General features: G+C 42.0%; 1 protein-coding gene across 1 annotated transcript; it reads left to right on the plus strand.

The window, feature by feature from the left end:
- Positions 1–8,731: 8,731 nt before the first annotated feature.
- LOC310780932 (UDP-glucuronosyltransferase-like) lies at positions 8,732–17,298 on the plus strand. Its single transcript, XM_083641454.1, has 5 exons — positions 8,732–9,619; positions 9,901–10,032; positions 11,150–11,237; positions 11,658–11,877; positions 12,935–17,298. Exons 1-5 carry the CDS (start codon positions 8,738–8,740, stop codon positions 13,215–13,217), a joined length of 1,605 nt encoding a protein of 534 aa, XP_083497580.1. The 5' UTR covers positions 8,732–8,737; the 3' UTR covers positions 13,218–17,298.
- The last annotated feature ends 859 nt before the right edge of the window (positions 17,299–18,157 follow it).

Below are 18,157 nucleotides of genomic sequence, written 5' to 3' on the forward strand. Positions count from 1 at the left end.
CACCTTCCTGTGATCATGTCCTAGACCTAGTCTCTAGACTGTATAAATATTGAGGAATGAATTGGAATATATAGCTTTAAATATATATATATATATATATATATAATTCATAGCCTATACACAAAATTACGCTTTCCCACTTACAACTAAAGGATTTATAATTTATATTGGCCTACTCCTAATAAAAATCACAATGGTCTGTGTTCTTTATTCGTTTGAGAAGTGGCTGATGTAGCAGTCCTGACCGCTTGCTGCACACCAAAGACACCAAAAGGTCAACAACATTGTGCTGATGATGGCTGTACAAAGGCAGCAGTGGTCTCTGTTGTGGACAGAGGGCTTTATGTGGCTTTGGCACCACCATGTGGCTGAAGCCAGACATCTCGCTTTCCATAAGATAAGTTTGCAGCATTATCATTGCATTATTTGCTTATTTATGATTCATGGCAAATCTGTTCATACTGTAGCGTTCCAGGTAATCCAGGTATTACCTGTAATGTGATGTGCAATAGGAGTGTCTAGATTGCACCTAGGAACTAATGTGTGTGGGTGTGTTCCTAGGGGGAAGGGGGTATATAGGACCAGCGGCCGGGGGCCGGATGTCAGTCAAGCTATGCGAGTGAGCGAGACCGGTTGTTGTGTGTAGAGCTAGCTGTGAAGCTAGCTGCTAGGAGCTGAATGAGCCTGTGAATAAAGAACCTGTACCAACTACAACTCTCCGGTTCCTTGGCGTATCAGCGATATGCTACAATACACATATAGCAGAATGGAGTCCTTCAGTTTAAAAGGCTGTATTACACATTAATATTGTGTCAAAACATGATGAGATGATTTGGTGCAATCCTATCTACAATTGTTGACCCTATTTCCCCTCAGCGTGAGTAGGCCTACTGCAAGTATTTTAGAGTCATATGTTTTCATACATCACTTAAGCTCCTGTAGACATTCCATTCTGATCAGCACCAGTGTCCATCATTATTTTAAATGCTCATTGCATTTTCATTAAAACAAGGAAATGAGTCAGTGTAAACTACACTGACAGAAACTGACAACTCTGATTGCTAAGAATTGTTAGGCTACTAGCAGTGTCCAAAAATTCATGCCAGGTCGCCTACTTCGGACAAAAGGTGAAGCGCTGAAACAGAAGAAGACCCGTTGAGAACAAAGTGTTGCAGATGAAACCACTGAGGAAGTATCAGTTCAGTGTGTGGGTATCTCCTTTATACTATTTCACTCTATCATAAACCAGTGTGCTTTGCAATGCTTGGAATGGTCATGCATGAGTGCACCATTAATACACCACCAACACATTAAAGATCTTCATTTTGCTTTCCCCATTATGATTTTCATCCTTTTTTCTCCACTAAGTCTCATATTTACCATATTTACCAGAGCAGGAATAATAATTGCATTTCATATATTAATTAGATACAGTTTTATGTGTATTCATTTGTGCTAAATTGCCTATATCAAACGGGGGGAAACATTAAACATTTTGGAAATGATTGCAAAATATAAAATATAGTTTGCGAACACTTATATTCAATGGAGCATAGTTTGCTTAATATTAGAAGATAAATGGGTGATGTACCTAGTATTGAAATGTTGTAAAAAGCCTATAGCTAAATAATAAAAAGACAGCTTTTATTAGGCCTAGATATTTTATCATCTTCTCTGAGAGGTAACTGCAATAGGTTGACACCACTCATAAACTGGAATACCCAGCTCTCCACATTCTTGACTAACCCAACATTTGACCCAAGACCTGCATTATACGGGTTGAAGCTGGAGAAGCAGAGGAAGCATCTGCTGTGTGTGCACACCAGTCACGCCTCACACAGGCTACTCCTTTTTTCTGTGCAACAAAAACAACCACACCATCTATAAACCACAAACCCTGTTCAGCAGTCTCTATCCACACACATGGGTTGGTATAACTGCCAAATACTTTTGACAGGTCGTTTTATCCTGGACTGATAAATTGACATTTGATTTGTTTAAATGCCTGATTTATTCAAGTGCAAAGTGCAAAGCTGTAACCGAGGCCCAGCAAGAACAATGTTCAACCAGATATATTAATATGAATATGAATATTAATAAATACAAACCTTTGTTGATAAGATTTTCACTCTCTGTCCATAAACATCACACCTCAGCAATTTGGGGATAATAGAAAATCCCAACATTGCATGATATATTTACCACCGTGTTTACATCGTTAAAGTCCCCCTCCACTCAAAAATATGTTTTTCTTCTTGTTCCTACAGCTGGATGTTTGAGTTTCACTGTGCAGAGTTTGACACTAGAAGGCTGTTTTCACATTCATCTGCTAAAAGTGGAACGTTTGTCTGTGTTCACTGAAAATCACATTTTTAGGAGGTGGGCCAAGGAGCATGATTTGTGACATGACAAATAGTTTGGAAGCCAATTCCGGTCCAATATTCAACGTACACAAGCGTGATGTGGAAACTTGACGCCTCCAGTGCACCATACACTGAGAGAGGACTTTACAGTGAAGTAGGAGACATCTTGTGTCCAGCAGCAAAACTTTTGAGATGAAACATATTTGCATATTCATCGACTCTGAAGAACAAGTTTATGTCATTTTAAGGATTTGAAGAAGGCCTGTGGGCTGAAACGTCCGTTGTGCAGGTCTTGATGACGGATTAAAAACCTTGAAAGGACATTCATCGAGTGCTGGCTTCCCTTGTTTTTGATTGTTACTTTTGTGCCATGCACCTGAATTTTTATTCTTATTTGGTGAGTGTGCTCACTACCTTTGCGAAGCTCTGCTAGCAAGGAGTGTGTTTGGATTTTAAGGATTTTAACAAGATAATCTAACCGTTTTGTGGTAAAAAACATCAGACACAAATGATTCAAAGTAGAATATTTTATACATCATAAAACATGTCTGAGGGGGTCTTTAATGCACGTTCAACTCCTTCCAACAGCGTGGTGTCAGTGTACGAAAGCTATAATGTAGGCTACGTGAAGTTGGAGAAAGATGAACTTATGAACCCCCCCCCCCGCCCCCCCATACACACACCTGTATAGAGCTAGCCTGTCTGCAGCAGAGCAATCAAACAGCATGGGGCTATATTATCATGTTTCTCGTATTGGTGCTGGCGGACTCACCCTCCCCGCGCTGCTCCAGATGGCTGGTCCACCCCTGGTCTCGCCCGTCGAGGCACACGGTCTGACACCATCCCTGGGTTCTCGGGGACTCTGTGTGAGAGTGTCCCGCACAGCAGGGAGTTGATGCACACGCTCAGATGTTGGCAGGCGGACGCCGTCCTCGCTGACCTGTTTGAACCCGTCATCGTCGAAGCTCGTCTGAACCTGGCTGCCATCTATATTCCGAACACTCTGCCTGTGGTGTCGATTACCAAGCCACAATGTGCCCACAACCAGCATCCTATTGAGCCCAATGCTTCCTCTCAGCACACAGACAGATGCGGCCTTACGGCAAAGACAGTCTTGTCGGTTCGTCAGCAGGATTACGGAAAAACTACTGGCCCGATTTTCATGAAACCTCGTGGAAGGGTGTAGCATAGGCCAAGGATGAACCCATTACATTTTGGAGTGGATCCGGATCCAACTCGTGCAATAATAGCATGAAAAAGCAATAATAACTTTGTCAGCACCAGTGGCTCCTGCATGCCATTACTGGCTTTCCTTGGGAAGCTAAGCAAGTCTGGCCTAGGATACTCCTTGGATGGGAGACTGGTGTTGGAGGACCAGTAGGAGGTGCTCTCCCCCTCTGGTCTGATGAATAATCTCCCCAATGCCCCAGTGCAGAGACAGGTGAGTGAGCACCATCCTTCGGATGAGACGTTAAACCGAGGTCCTGACTCTTTGTGGTCATTAAAAGATCCCATCGGCACTCTTCGCAAGAGTAGGGGTGTGACCCCGGTGCCCTGGCTAAATTCCCAAACAGGCCTTCCTTCAATCATGGCCACCTAATCATCCCTCGTTACTTAATTGGCACATTCAGTCCTCAACTCTCCACCGTGATAGGCTGATGTGTGGTGAGCGTTCTGGCGCAAACTGGCTGCCGTGCATCACCCAGGTGGGTGCTACACATCGGTGGTGGATGAGTTGAGTTCCCTCCCCTGATATGTATCCCTCCCCGCTTTGAGTATCTAGAAAGGCGCTATATAAATCTAATCAGTTATTATTATTATTATGAGAACTATGATAGTGGGGCTTGGAGGAAGGCTGCCCTCTGCGAGTGCCCGTCTAGATAGAAATAGTTCATATGTTTTTCCGGACCTGTAAAATGAAGGGTTACCCTTTTTGTCAATCTTGAGTCATGGTGACCCGCCTACTCAGTCAGGGTACAGTGGGCTTTGCAGCTTTTTAGTGAGATTTTGCCACTTCACTTTAAAGAGCAAAAATAAGCCCCAAACTCAAATCTGTGGTGAAGCCTGACATCTAATGGTGAAAAGTAGGTTACTGAACTGGCTGTCTGCTATTGGCTGGTCTTTGGTGCCAGGTCATGTCACCACCCCATTGTACTCTATATTTCACATCACTATCTAGGGCCGGGGCCAGGGCCGGGCCCAGGCCTAGGCCTGCCTGTTCTTTTGTTCAAAGTGTTTTAATGTAGTTTTTTCTATAGTGTTGATTTGATAGGCTTAGGCTATTTGAAATTGATCGAACACATAAGGCTCGGGGGGAGGGGGGTTTAGGGCCGGGGGAGGGCCTGCAATTCTGACAAGCTGTAGGGCTCACATTGGGCTCGGGCCCAAAAATGTAGGGCCCGGGCCCGGGCTAGGGCTTTAAAAGAGCGTACTTGGATTCAGAAATCAGGGAAAGGGGGTACTGAAGCCAAAAAATGTTTGAGAACCACTGCTGTAGGGAACAGTTTGGACTCTCATTTATTTCCTATTAGCTATTGTATTAGAAAACCGTACAAGTTAGCTAGGGTCAATCTAGAATGTTTATTGTTGTAAAGTTTAAACGCGAGACTTCTGCTCAAGGCGGAGCATCCGCTCATTTCCCCAATCACCTGCCTTGGTTATGTTTACATGTGTCGTGATTGGTCGAATACCATTGAACATCCTTCCGGCCTGCCTCTGGCCAAATTGTAATGGGCACAAAGCACACACCATCTATGGAACATTTGAAGATTGTGGAAGAGATAGTCTGGCTACTGCAGACAGACTGCATGAGTGTTGGCTGAGAGAACTATCAACTTCCTGCAGGTTGAAGGGCCTGAAGCCAAGCCTTTGTCCTGACTGTATTCCCTTAAAGCAGGGGTTCCCAACCTTTTTTGTGCCAAGGACCAGTAGATACATGGAAAAAAGAGTTGCGCATCGGTTGTCAATTTTAATGGTTTTAGTTACATATATATTTACTCACCAGGTGGCGACAAAGGGTAAATAACAGCCTTTTGTGTTGTACTGTATGCAATGGAGCTGGAAGGTGGGTGCTGAGGGTGCTGCAGCACCCCCTGGTGGCAAGAAATGGGATTTTCGAAATTGTTGGATTTGGCTGTCTTGTGTTTATACCACCAACAAAATGCATTAAAAAACAGTTTATGCTTTCCAGCTCTAATCTTATTTCATACGCTCTCTCTTCAAAAGTGTTTGATTTTCATCATAATCTGGTTTTCCATAATAATAATAATAAGTTCAGTGTTTATGCCTGTGTTGCTGTCTGTTGTAGTGTAAAACGACTAAAGGGAGAGCAGGTGCTTACATGAAAGTGAGTGAGAAAAGGAGAAGATACTGAATAATGACATCACAACAGTATAATCCTAATGTTAATTTAAAATTAAATATTCTTCTAAATATGGATGAAAGTCCAAAAAACGTCAAATTTTCTTCGGCGCGGGCAGCATCGAGAGTCCCTTCCTTACAGCACCCCCTACCTAAAAGTAAGTCCAGCGCCACTGACTGTATGTAGCTTATGTTTGTTTGAACTACAAACATAAATAAACGTCAACTTGATACTATGTTTCAACTACCACACACAGCCTATAATATTATAGCCTATGTTTATTAAAAAACATAGCCCGGTACCAAATGCGTTGCGGCCCGGTACCGGTCCGCGGCCCGGTGGTTGGGGACCACTGCCTTAAAGGAACACTTCACCCCAAAAATAAACTGTCACCTACTGTACTCGCCCTATTGCCAGTTGAAACTTGAAACACAAGTCAAGTTTGTCCATACTGTATAACACAGGGAGGTTGCTGGCACAACTTGAGAGGAAACCAGTCAAGTCAATGCTGACTGGTTTTCTCACGAGTAAGACATTCTAGTGCTCTAGTTTCCTCCACTGCTGAAAAACATTTGCCCACTGAAAAGACTTGTACAAGGAAAAGAACATTTGAATCATACACCTGAAAAGCTACTCATGGAGGAATTGTAGAGCTTTGGCACCACCATCTGGTTGGAAAGGATAGTCACAGAGTTTTGTAGCAATATCCTATTATAAAAACAATAAAAACTATGTCCTTCTGTCTGCGTCCATTTTCCTCCTCATTGGGCTGGCCAATAAATCTGAAACAGCACATAGGCATTTTGCATTGGCATATGATATAGGCGTGGACCGATGAAGCAAATTTATCAATTTCCCCCAATTTATGGTGTTTATGAGCATTTTGGCAAGTCTGTGCAGAGTTGTGGCACGCAAATCCCCGGGTATGGACTAGTAGGCTACAGTATATTTCATAGTGAAAACACATTACTCTACTAGATTAGTCAAAAAGGCTAATTTTCTTTTGAGTCAGATTTTGTCCATGTCTGAACAAATCTGAAAACACATGCTCAAATTAAGCACACATTTTCTGCACAGTTTGTCACAAAATCCGCCATTGAATAGCACCAGCTCTCTTTAGTGTGCATTTTTCAAAGTAGCATGTTGTGAATGCGATGCTTTTTAGCGGCTGACCTGAGAGTCACAGACGGCGGATTTCCCCACCAGCACATGAACATAACATTTAGTTACGACCAAAAAGCGAAACTCACAGCAGAAGAATTTGCCCTTTTCATTTGGTTATAAATACTAACGTTGTAATTGGTCTTACACACCTATTTACCCACACCATAGGCATGCCCACTTTGGCCCTCAGGACCTAAGCCTTTCTGCCTTTGAGCTGCATTGGAGTAACAAAAGCCCACTCTCTCTTATGCTCACAAAAGTAGCAGTGTTTACACAAGAGAGAGGAGGGAAATTACAGCTCATAATCCTAAAGCCAGAGTTAAAGCAGCACAAGCCTTAACAAAAGCACTGGATTAGAATGAGAAATCTTTCACTTTGACACTTTGACACTTGAAGACTAATTGTATGCTCTTGTTGGGTCTCTCTCTATACTTCTTAGCTCTGTCTAGTCAGGGAGAATGGATGGTTGTTCGCCGACTTCAAAGTAATAGAATCTGTCTTGGGCCCTCCCTAGAGGGCCCGGGCTGCATTCCACATCCAGATGTTTACACTGTGCACCAATGATGGATGTGAAAACAAACACAGAAACAGCATCAGATTAAGAGCATCACGTGTTCCAACTGCCAGTATTTAAAGTAAAAGAGAGAGAGAGAGAGAGAGAGAGAGAGAGAGAGAAGCTTAATATGCACAATTTGCGGATAATTGTGGAGTAATGTTGGGTCACAATATAATAATAATTAACTTAATTTTTTATATAGTACTTTTCAAAATTGACAAAGTGCTTAAAAGGCAGGCAGTAAAGAGAACCGCGAGAAAAGGGAAATAAAATAACATGCTAATAGCTATGATACAATAATCAAATTCAACAATATTATGAAAAGGCCTTTTAGTACAAATGGGTCTTGAGATGTAGTTTGAAGGAGCACAGTGATTTAGCCCGGTTATAACCTCCTCATGCATTATTATTCATTATTAATTTATTATCTCCATGTTGGTAGCTCCACATAGATGAGGTGAATGGGTTAATAAATTGCGGTTGCTAAATCTTACGACTAGTCCATCCAATTACTCCATAGGGGCGTTGCCTAAGGTGATGCAAGTTGTAACCAATGGAGAAATTCCATGCATGATAGCATTGGTTTGATGTTATCACCCTCCCAAGGAGAGGTGTGGGTGTTTGTTTCTTATTACAACTAGCTTCGCACGCTACTGCTCTATTTACAATGGGTGTAAGTAGATATGTGTGTGCGTGTGTGAGTGACTGCAGAGAGGGAAAGGAAGAGGGAGATCGTGAGAGAGAATTGGGGTAAAAGGCAGTGTGCGTGTCTAGCTGCTTCAGTGGGAGGAGACATGGAAGTGAATGGGACACGTTTTGCACGAAACATGAGGTAATCCAACCTATGCATGGCCACCATGACTTGCTTGTCTTACTGACCTTGAAAAAAATAGCACAGACTTTCCGAGTGTAAATTAGGCTACCAAGAGAATTACCAACACAATGAAACAATAGCTCATACCACATTCACATGAAACTGATTAACTTACCTTATCTTTAAATACACACACACACACACACACACACACACACACACACACACACGTGCGCGCACACCCACACACACGCACGCACACACACACGCGCACACACACACACGCGCGCCCACACACACGCACACACACACACACACACACACACACACACACACACACACACACACACACACACACACACACACACACACACACACACACACCTCCCTCAGATGGCAAAGTCCAGCCAGCACCCGCCTCTCAACAACACCCACAGCCAGATCTCCAGGAAGTAGTCGGCCTTTCACAACAAGCCAGCATGCAGTGCAGAGAGGAGGCAATGGGCAGGGGGGTGTGGGTTCGTGTGCTGGGGCTGCTAGCTTGGCTGTGCTGCCTCAGTCTGGGGCCTGTTCAGGGGGGGAAGGTGCTGGTCGTGCCTGTGGATGGGAGCCACTGGCTCAGCATGAAGTTACTGGTGAACGAGCTCTCCCTCAGAGGACACGACATGGTGGTCCTGGTGCCTGAAACCAGCCTGCTGATCCAGGGCTCAGAGAACCAAAGGACCGAGGTCTACCAGGTGCCCTACACCAAGGATCAACTGGCCGCAACGTTCTCCCAGCTCCAGGATGGAGTATTCATCAAGTCGCCGGCAATGACAGCGATATTTGTCGACGTCGGGCGGCTAGTTAACTTTACTTCCCTTCAGGTGACAGGCTGCGAGAGTTTGCTGCACAACCTGCCTCTCATGGATCGTCTGCGGGGAGAAGGCTTTGACCTTGTGCTCACGGACCCCTTCCTTCCCTGTGGCTCCATCTTGTCCCACATCTTCTCCATCCCGGCTGTTTATTTCCTGCGTGGACTCCCTTGTGACTTGGATTCAAAGGCTCTCCAGTGCCCCAGTCCTCCTTCATCTGTCCCACGGTTTAACTCTGACAACACTCCCATCATGAACTTCCCACAGAGGGTCAAGAACATGATCATGGACATGGTGATGTCCTACATTTGCCACATAGCCTATGCCCCCTTCGATGATCTGATCAGCAGATATTTGGGGAGCGATATGTCCTATAAGGATCTTATTGGTGAAGGTGCCATCTGGCTCCTCAGATATGACTTCACCTTTGAATGGCCAAAACCTCTAATGCCCAACATGGTCCATATTGGAGGTATCAACTGTGCAAAGAAAGCTCCTCTACCAGCGGTGAGTGTGTGCTAGTGTAAACGGGCATGTATACTGTAAAATAAATAATTTGCAGCTGCACACACAATCATTTGAATAATTGTTTTACCAATTTTAAGCATTTGTTTCCAACATGTATCAATCAGACACACGTCCAATTGTTTTAACCATATATTAACAAGTTTTCCACATCTTGTCAGCTGCCCAGCAGTTTGCCAGAGCCTTTTACTATGAACATATAGTTATATATCTGTAAACAATGTGCAAGTCTGTTTTACATTGTTTCTCCAATGTCCCTGCAGGACTTGCAGGAGTTTGTGGACGGCTCAGGGGACGATGGCTTTATTGTCTTTACCATGGGCTCCATGTTGTCCAAGATGCCAGAGGAGATTGCCAAACATTTCTTTGATGCCTTCAGGCAAATTCCTCAAAGGGTAAGAAAAGCTTTACTGGATTAAATCAATGTGCCTAGATTCAATCAATCTACAGTATGCAAATAGTCTAGTGCAGGGGTTCCCAAACCTTTCCATCCAAGTACCACTACGTACCAAACCACATTTCCCAGGGACCACTTCCACTGCGTATACCAACATACCCCATACAATAGAATTTGCTGATGTAACCATGCAATAGCAGCAGAAAGGCAAAATAACAATATAAGGCTACTAGCTGGTTCAAAACTGACGCACACACACACGCACATACACACACACACACACACACACACACACACACACACACACACACACACACACACACACACACACAGACACACACACACACACACACACACACACACACACACACACACACACACACACACACACACACACACAAACCTGCCAACATTAGGCTGTAACAACTTTGGGGGGAAAAATTCCCTCGTCAAAATTTAGCCTAACTTTGGAGTGTTATTTAGCTATCTTCCTGACAAACTAGCATAACATGCTTGGTACAAATCGATTCCTTATGTCTTCTAGTTTCATATGATACCAGAAACTTCACTCTGGCCATAAAACTGAGCCTGCTGCAGTCTCTGAAAGTAAATATTCGAATTTGTGATATTTCGCAAATATCGCGATATTTCCGAAAATCGTCCCAATCCAGCTACTCCTCAGGGTTAAAAACGGTTTAGCCTATATATACTGTAAAAAAAAAAAATGCAATGCTCTGGCGGACCACCAGATGGAGCCCTGTGGACCACAGTTTGGGAACCAATGGTCTACTGATTAGTAACCAGCCAAATGAATCAATCAGTTACTTCAATTCAGCAGCACTGCAGACATTCACACAATAGTTTTTCACACTCAGCATATCATCTGAAACTGTAATCCTGCATGAGTTTGACCCACAGAACTTTGTCCCACACTCTGAGTCAAACATCAGATGTTAAAGGAATAGTTCACACAAAAATTTAATTCTGTCATTATCTACTCAACCTCATGCCATGTGAAACACAGGTGAAGTTTATCTGTAGAAATAACACACAGGTTGCCAGTACAATGTCATAGAAGCCTTATTCTTGAATGATAAATGCTGTTTATGTTTCAGGTTGTGTGGAGATATACTGGAGTTGTACCTGAAGATTTGCCCAAGAATGTCAAACTTATGAAGTGGCTACCTCAGAATGATCTCCTAGGTGTGTTTTTCAGTTAAATATAAGAGGTGTTACTATCATATTATGTCATAAAATCATGCAATTTCCATGTCAAACTAGCCCAAATAGATTATGATGGTCATACCTGAAATTGATTCATTTTAGGTACAGTATTGGTATTGAACTATACAGCATTCAAATCACCCACAAAAATAACCCAACATGAATTGGCTGAAGTCACAGAAAAAACTTACTGTAATTTTAAAATGTCACCAGACTGTTTTATCTGTTTTAGACAAATTTAACCTGGCATTCAAAAATTTAGACTTGATCCATGGTCTAGAGAAAACGATGTAGTTTCAAAAAGATACTGTTACACTACTGATTTTTACTGTTGCATTTTATTTACTTTGGATTTACCTCGACTGGACCAATAATTGTGGCTTCTCCCATGCCTCACAGGTCACCCCTTTGCCAAGGCCTTCATCACTCATGGTGGTACCCACGGCATCTACGAGGGTATCTGTAATGGTGTGCCCATGGTAATGATGCCACTGTTTGGGGACCAGAGTAGTAACGTTCATCGCATGGTGGCCCGCGGTGTGGCAGTGCATATCGATGCGTTTGATGTGACCACTGAGGCAGTGTTAGAGGCGCTCAATAAGGTCATCAATGACAAAAGGTAAGAAGGCAGGATGTCAACTCAAGAGCATATTAGTTTAGTGGTAAAGTTAAATGCAAAAAAAAAAAAAAGTGAGGAAAAAACCTGAAAATGTTACAAAGTAGTCAGGTGAGCTTAATACATTTCAAGCAGTTTACAGAACCTCCAAATAAACGAGCGCAAATAGCTTGAAGCCCACAGCAGAGTGGTGTGGCTATTCAGGCTCATGGCACTTTAGGCAATGTTTTGGGGGTACCTCAAAACACTGTTAACCCACCCACATCCAGTGTTTTGGCAGTAATGCAGTACATTTAGTATTAATGTTCATGTTATGGTAGCTTAATTGTTTCCATTGTTACATTTATAGCGTATAATTCAACCATTCATGTAGTTTTTTTGTAGACCAATAATGGCTGGTCAGAGCTGTGGAGTTTAAATCCAAGAACATATATAGGGTGACTTCAGGTATTATAGGACACTTTTTGACTTCAGGTATTATGGGACACTCATAAAGGTAAAGGTAAAGTCCCACTGATTGTCACACAATGTGTGAAATTTGTTCTCCGCATTTGACCCATCCCCTGGGGGAGCGGTGAGCGAATTAAAATGATGAGTGAAAATAAAAACTTTGTTTGCTGGGCTCAGCAAAAAAAGTTGTTTACGCGTGTACGTACTAAATGATGACAAACTCAAGTACGAAAATACTAGCAACCAACTGCAAAAAAATTAATGATTAATGAGATAGTTTGTGATCTTTTCTGCATTTTGTTGTAGATTAATAAAAAAAAAAAAAAAAAAAAAAAAGACTGAGGTTTGAAGTTAAAATCTAAATAGCAGTAACTGTTTTCATTGTTGCTTACATGATTCTCAGTAATATAGCAGAAGGAAAACTCACCTTAAGTCAGTTTAGACTTTTTTTTATAGATTCTTTGAAGAGGGAAAAGCATAAATGAGTGTTCTGGAAATATAGCAGATTTCTGTACAGAATGGTGATGTTTGCTGATGATCACTGACTGGAGGTTATAGGCTATATATAGTACTATAACTTTGTATTTACCGGTACATCACTGCTCCCCAGCTACACAGATAAGGTGAAGACCCTGTCTGCGATACACCTGGACCGGTCCATTGAACCCCTGGACCTGGCTGTATTCTGGACCGAGTTTGTCATGAGACACAAAGGAGCCGCACATCTGAGGTCGGCAGCCCACGAGTTGAACTGGATCCAGTATCACAGCCTGGATGTGATCGGTTTATTGATTGTCATTCTTATAACTGTTATATGGGTGACACTCAAATGCTGCTTGTTCTGCGTCCACAAGTGCTGCAGGAAGGCAACTGCCAAGAGGAAGCGAGAGTAGTGCTTGTAATGTGGCGTTCATTTCACTTCAGAAATGACCTAATGAAGTGGATAATGGGGTTTGAAGGATAAACCAGATTGAGATTTGAAAACTGCTGTGCTGTGTATCTTTCATAACAACTGTACAGGGGGTGAATCTTTATATAACTCATCTGTTTAGAGTAAAATAGACACTAGGATTTGAGTGTGATTGACAGGTCGCCTGCCCAGTGATCGAGCAGCTTGCTGATCACGGACCAATAGCAGGCGTAACTGCGGCTCTGGGAAACCCCTGGTCTCGTGCCATCTTGTGTGAGCTGTGCAAGATGGTAACGGCCACACTAGGCTTCAAAACGGGATTCCAAAAACCAATGGGTGATGTTACAGTGACTTTGTCCATATTTTTTAGATGGTCTATGGAATAAGTGCATGCATATGATAGTCGGGAGCTGTAATCAGGAAGTAGCTGCGACTTCTGGCGGTCTTTAGCATAACGACAGTTTGATATAGAAATAGGGCCCATTCCAAATGTCCGTACTTCACGGCACATGCAGACTCGCGGACTTTGTGGGCGTGTTCCCAGGAAGTCTGTGAGTACTAAGGGCTCCAAATCCACAATCCATCCAGTCCACAAGGGGCCTCAAGCAGACTTTCTACAGACTTCCGGAGAGTTTGCTTGGGGTGCAGACTTCACCATACTTCACTGATTCAATTACCCATAATTCATTGCAATACGGACGTGACGTTGTAGTTTTTCCACTTGCTGAAGAAAAAAATAAACAAAAATAACTTATTATGAATGTGTAAAACAATTACTTTATTAAAATGTTACTTGAATCGTGTCGGCCAGAAATAATTCAACCACATAACGACAGAAATATAGCTTAGAAGTACAGACCATAGTTTAAAGCAAAATGCATAGGTAATTATTGTATCTTTAGGCCTGTCTATCAATGGCTTATTTATAGCCTTGCAGACTTGATCTGATGGCATTGAACACGCCACGGTATGTTTGAGTCCACAAGTCCGGAGGGCGGACATTTGGATTGGGCCTCGGTCGCTGACAAGTAAGGATGAAGGGGTTGGTGGCCTGGTAACTTCCTCATCTTTCAACTTCCTCGTCGGGTTTTCCTCCTTACGTGTTCCCATTTTTAACCGTAACCCTAACCCTGACCTTAACCAAGTTGTTTTAGTTGACTTGCCCAAGTTGCCTTACTGAAGTTGTTTTAGTTGCTCAAACATAACCAATTTTTAAACATAACCAATGTGATGGTTTCAAATATGAACTCACGTGACATCAAATTAAGCGTGTCCCACAGGAGGCGTATCATCTGCATGCACCGTTTCACTCATGTCATTTTGGGAGTAATTGGAAATGGACTTATTCTGTTGTTTCGAGGACGTGTTGATACTGGTGGTTGATTGAGATTTGAAAACTGCTATGCTATGTGTGTATTCAACTCGAGTGTGTGTAATCTCAAGATGGTCATTGCTACATTGTCTTTTTTTTTTTTAATTGTTTATTTGTTCAAGCACATGTACACACAACACTTTGTTTTTTCACCATGTGTCAACCCAGCATGTGATTGCTGTTTCTCTTTTACAGATACCAATCAATAATTCAAAAACAAAAAAAAAACATTGACAGTAACAGCTAGCAAAGCGATATTTTCTGAAACAGAAACAAATTGCTTATGTATCTGGAGATAATTTAACATGTTAGACACACATACATTCATTCTTGGGCATAAAGGTTTGAGTGTCATGAAGCTTGTTTTTTTTGTATTTTATACATGTATCGTACACCCCAAAGCAAAAAACTAAACAAAAAATAATAATAAAAAAAAATAAAAATAAAATAAAATAAAAAATAAACAGGAAACACACAAGAAAATCAAAAACAAAACAAAAAGAAAATGAGGGAAAAGGGAAAAGTGTATTGGAGGGGAGAAGGACTGTGGGGGGGGGGGGGTGGAAGAGAATATCCTAGGGTGACAATACTTAAAATAATGCCTACTAGTCTCTATTAGAGGCGCCCTGCAGGTGTTGAATAAGAGGCTGCCATATTAAGTCAAATCTATCTGTCTGATCCAATCTGAGATATCTGATCCTTTCCACTTCCAGAGTGTTTACGAGGTCAGCGAGCCACATCTTTACATTGGGAAGCTCTTTCCCCTTCCAAAGTCTTAGTATACATTTCTTAGCAGACATAAGACAAAAATTAAGAAAATGTTGATGGGCTGTTGAGTGTCCGTCTATCATTTCTGAAACGTTAAAAATAATGGTTTGTCGGTCTGGTTTCACTTGGTGTGCAAGTATTTCAGAGATTGTGTTAAAGACATTAATCCAATAATTCTCGATCTTGGGGCAAAGTATAAAGCTGTGGGCAAGCGTGGCCTCGTTAGTCTCACATTTCTCACATGTAGGTGAGACTGAGGGAAATAACCTATGCAATTTCACCCTTGAGTAGTGTAGCCTATGTACAATTTTAAATTGCATGAGGCAATGTCTGACATTTATAGAGCATCTATGTATCTGCACAAGACTACGGCTCCAATGTTCTTCTGTGATTTGGTGATTTGGAGTGTGTGTAATCTCAAGATGGTCATTGCTACATTGTCTTAAAGGGACAGCTCAGCCTAAAATCCAAAATACATATTTTTCCTCTAACCTGTAGTGCTATTTATCCATCTATATCGTTTTGGGATAGTTGCCTGAGTTTTGGAGATATCGGCTGTAGAGATGCATGCCTTCTCTTGAATACAATGGAACTGGATGGCACTCGGCTTGTAGTGCTCGAAGCACCAAAGAAGTATATTTGAAAAACTCAATTGTCTCTTTCCAGAAATCATGACCCGGTTACTCAAGATAATGCACAGACTTTGTTGTGAGCAGTTTCATGTAGGAACTATTTTCTTTTGCAGTCTCATGTAGGAACAGCTAGTGTAGTTCGGTCAAAAGAAAATAGTTCCTCCATGAAACTGCTCATAACAAGGTCTGTGAATTATCTTGAGTAACGGGGTCATGATTTCTGGAAAGATACATTGCTGTTGAGTTTATCAAATGTATTTCTTTGGCACTTTGAGCACCACAAGCCGAGTGCCATCCAGTTCCATTGTATTGAGAGAAGGCAGAAACTCTGCGGCCGATATCTCCAAAACTCAGACAACTAACACAAAACGATATAGATGGATAAATAGCACTATAGGGAATATATGTATTTTGGATTTTAGGGTGAACTGTTCCTTTAACATAACATGCTGCTTGCTGATTAGGGCATTCCCTGCAAAACAAACTGTTTACTTTCAATCAAATAAAACTAGATTTTCTCTCCTTTTTTATACCAAGGTATCAAATGTGACTCACTGCTCCTTTGCTTTGTTTGTCCTTGTACATAGGTACAAAAATCCAATAGTCTTCAAAATGCATACGACCCACGCTGAAATCCAGATTCTTTATGAGATATTCTTCTTGACATATTGTATGTCAAGAAGATAAGTGCAAAAGGGCAAACATTTGGGCCTATCCTGTGCCATCAGTGCAATACCATTTTACATTATTGCCACAGCTGTGACAAAGTAGTAGTAGCCTATTTTATGTAATATGTTTATGAGAATTTCCATTGGTGTCGTTCCTGTTGTAGCCGGGGGAAAAGAGGTTTTACCGTATCTGTTCATTTTGGTATGCTAAATGAGTTCATTTTCAGGGTATCCGCGGGGTCTTGAAAAGTATTAAAAGTTGATAAATCAATTAAGGGAAAATTAAGACCCTTAAAAAGTATTAAAAAGTCTTAATCGCCATTTGAGAGGTATTAAATTGTGTAGCTATTGTGCTGATGGTGTTGAATGAGCATGATATCATCCCATATCGATCATGCAACATGGGAAGCAAACAGGGAGAAATAAGCCTAAGTTTTCACTGTTAAGTGATCCAGGGCTTTGAACCAGGGACATTCCAGTCATCGTTATTATAGTCTCACTTGCCTGGTACAGCGCAGGAGGCTCCTCTTACTCTCATTCTGGTATAGTTGGAAAAAAGGCTCTGTTATCTTTACAACCATCCACCAAGGCCTGCTTTATTGCACAATCCAAATCTTCGTCAAAACTTGCCATTTTCAGCATGTAGGTTGCTAGCTTGCTAGCTAGCATTGTTGTTGTTTCACAGCGGCGGCGGCATTTGAGAGCGACACGCAGGGAGCGGAAAGGGATTTCCCTTCGCTCCGACTGAAATGGCCAGAGCCAATGGCAGAGCTTCACTTCCAGCAAGTCAGACATTGTTCTCATAACTTCAGGCGGCTGTGGGTTTGCTTTCGTAGCGAAGCTGTGTGTCAACATGGTTGTATCATTCTACAGCTAATTATTGATGCTTTTGATGTTTTTAGACAGCAGCCTGGAAGTGAGCAGACCCAAAACAGAAAGACAGGTTGATACTGTGGAGTGTGGACAAAGATGCATGAATCGTGATTCACATGTTTCACAACGTTTTCAAGTATTTATATTTTCTATTCAAGAGGACAAGAATGTAGCCTGATAGACTGAATTGTCAACTCTCATCTAGATATCTGAATGAAAGTCTTCGCCGGCCTGTTTGTCGACGGGCAACAGATGACACAAGGTACACGCGGAGGTATGCTTGGCGTCCAAACTGCAGTACTATAGAGGAAAAGAGGACACCGTACCCAGACCTGAGTTTTATGTGTGTGTAGTCATGATGTCGGGGGACTCAATATAGATAAATTGATTTATTCTATTATGCAAACCCAATGAGTCCAATGAGTTTTTAGCTCTTTTTGCAACTGCTGCGCCTGTTGCTTAATGCACTTTTTATACTATTTTTTTTAAGTTTTGTTGTGATGCTTTTAAATGTCCATTTTATTCTCTTCTTTTATTCTTTTATTTTCCTGTCAACCATTTTATGTGAAGCACTTTGAATTGCCTCTGTGTATGAAATGTGCTATACAAA

This window comes from Poromitra crassiceps (assembly GCF_964638095.1).
Source record: "Poromitra crassiceps genome assembly, chromosome: 8".
NCBI lineage: Eukaryota > Metazoa > Chordata > Actinopteri > Beryciformes > Melamphaidae > Poromitra > Poromitra crassiceps.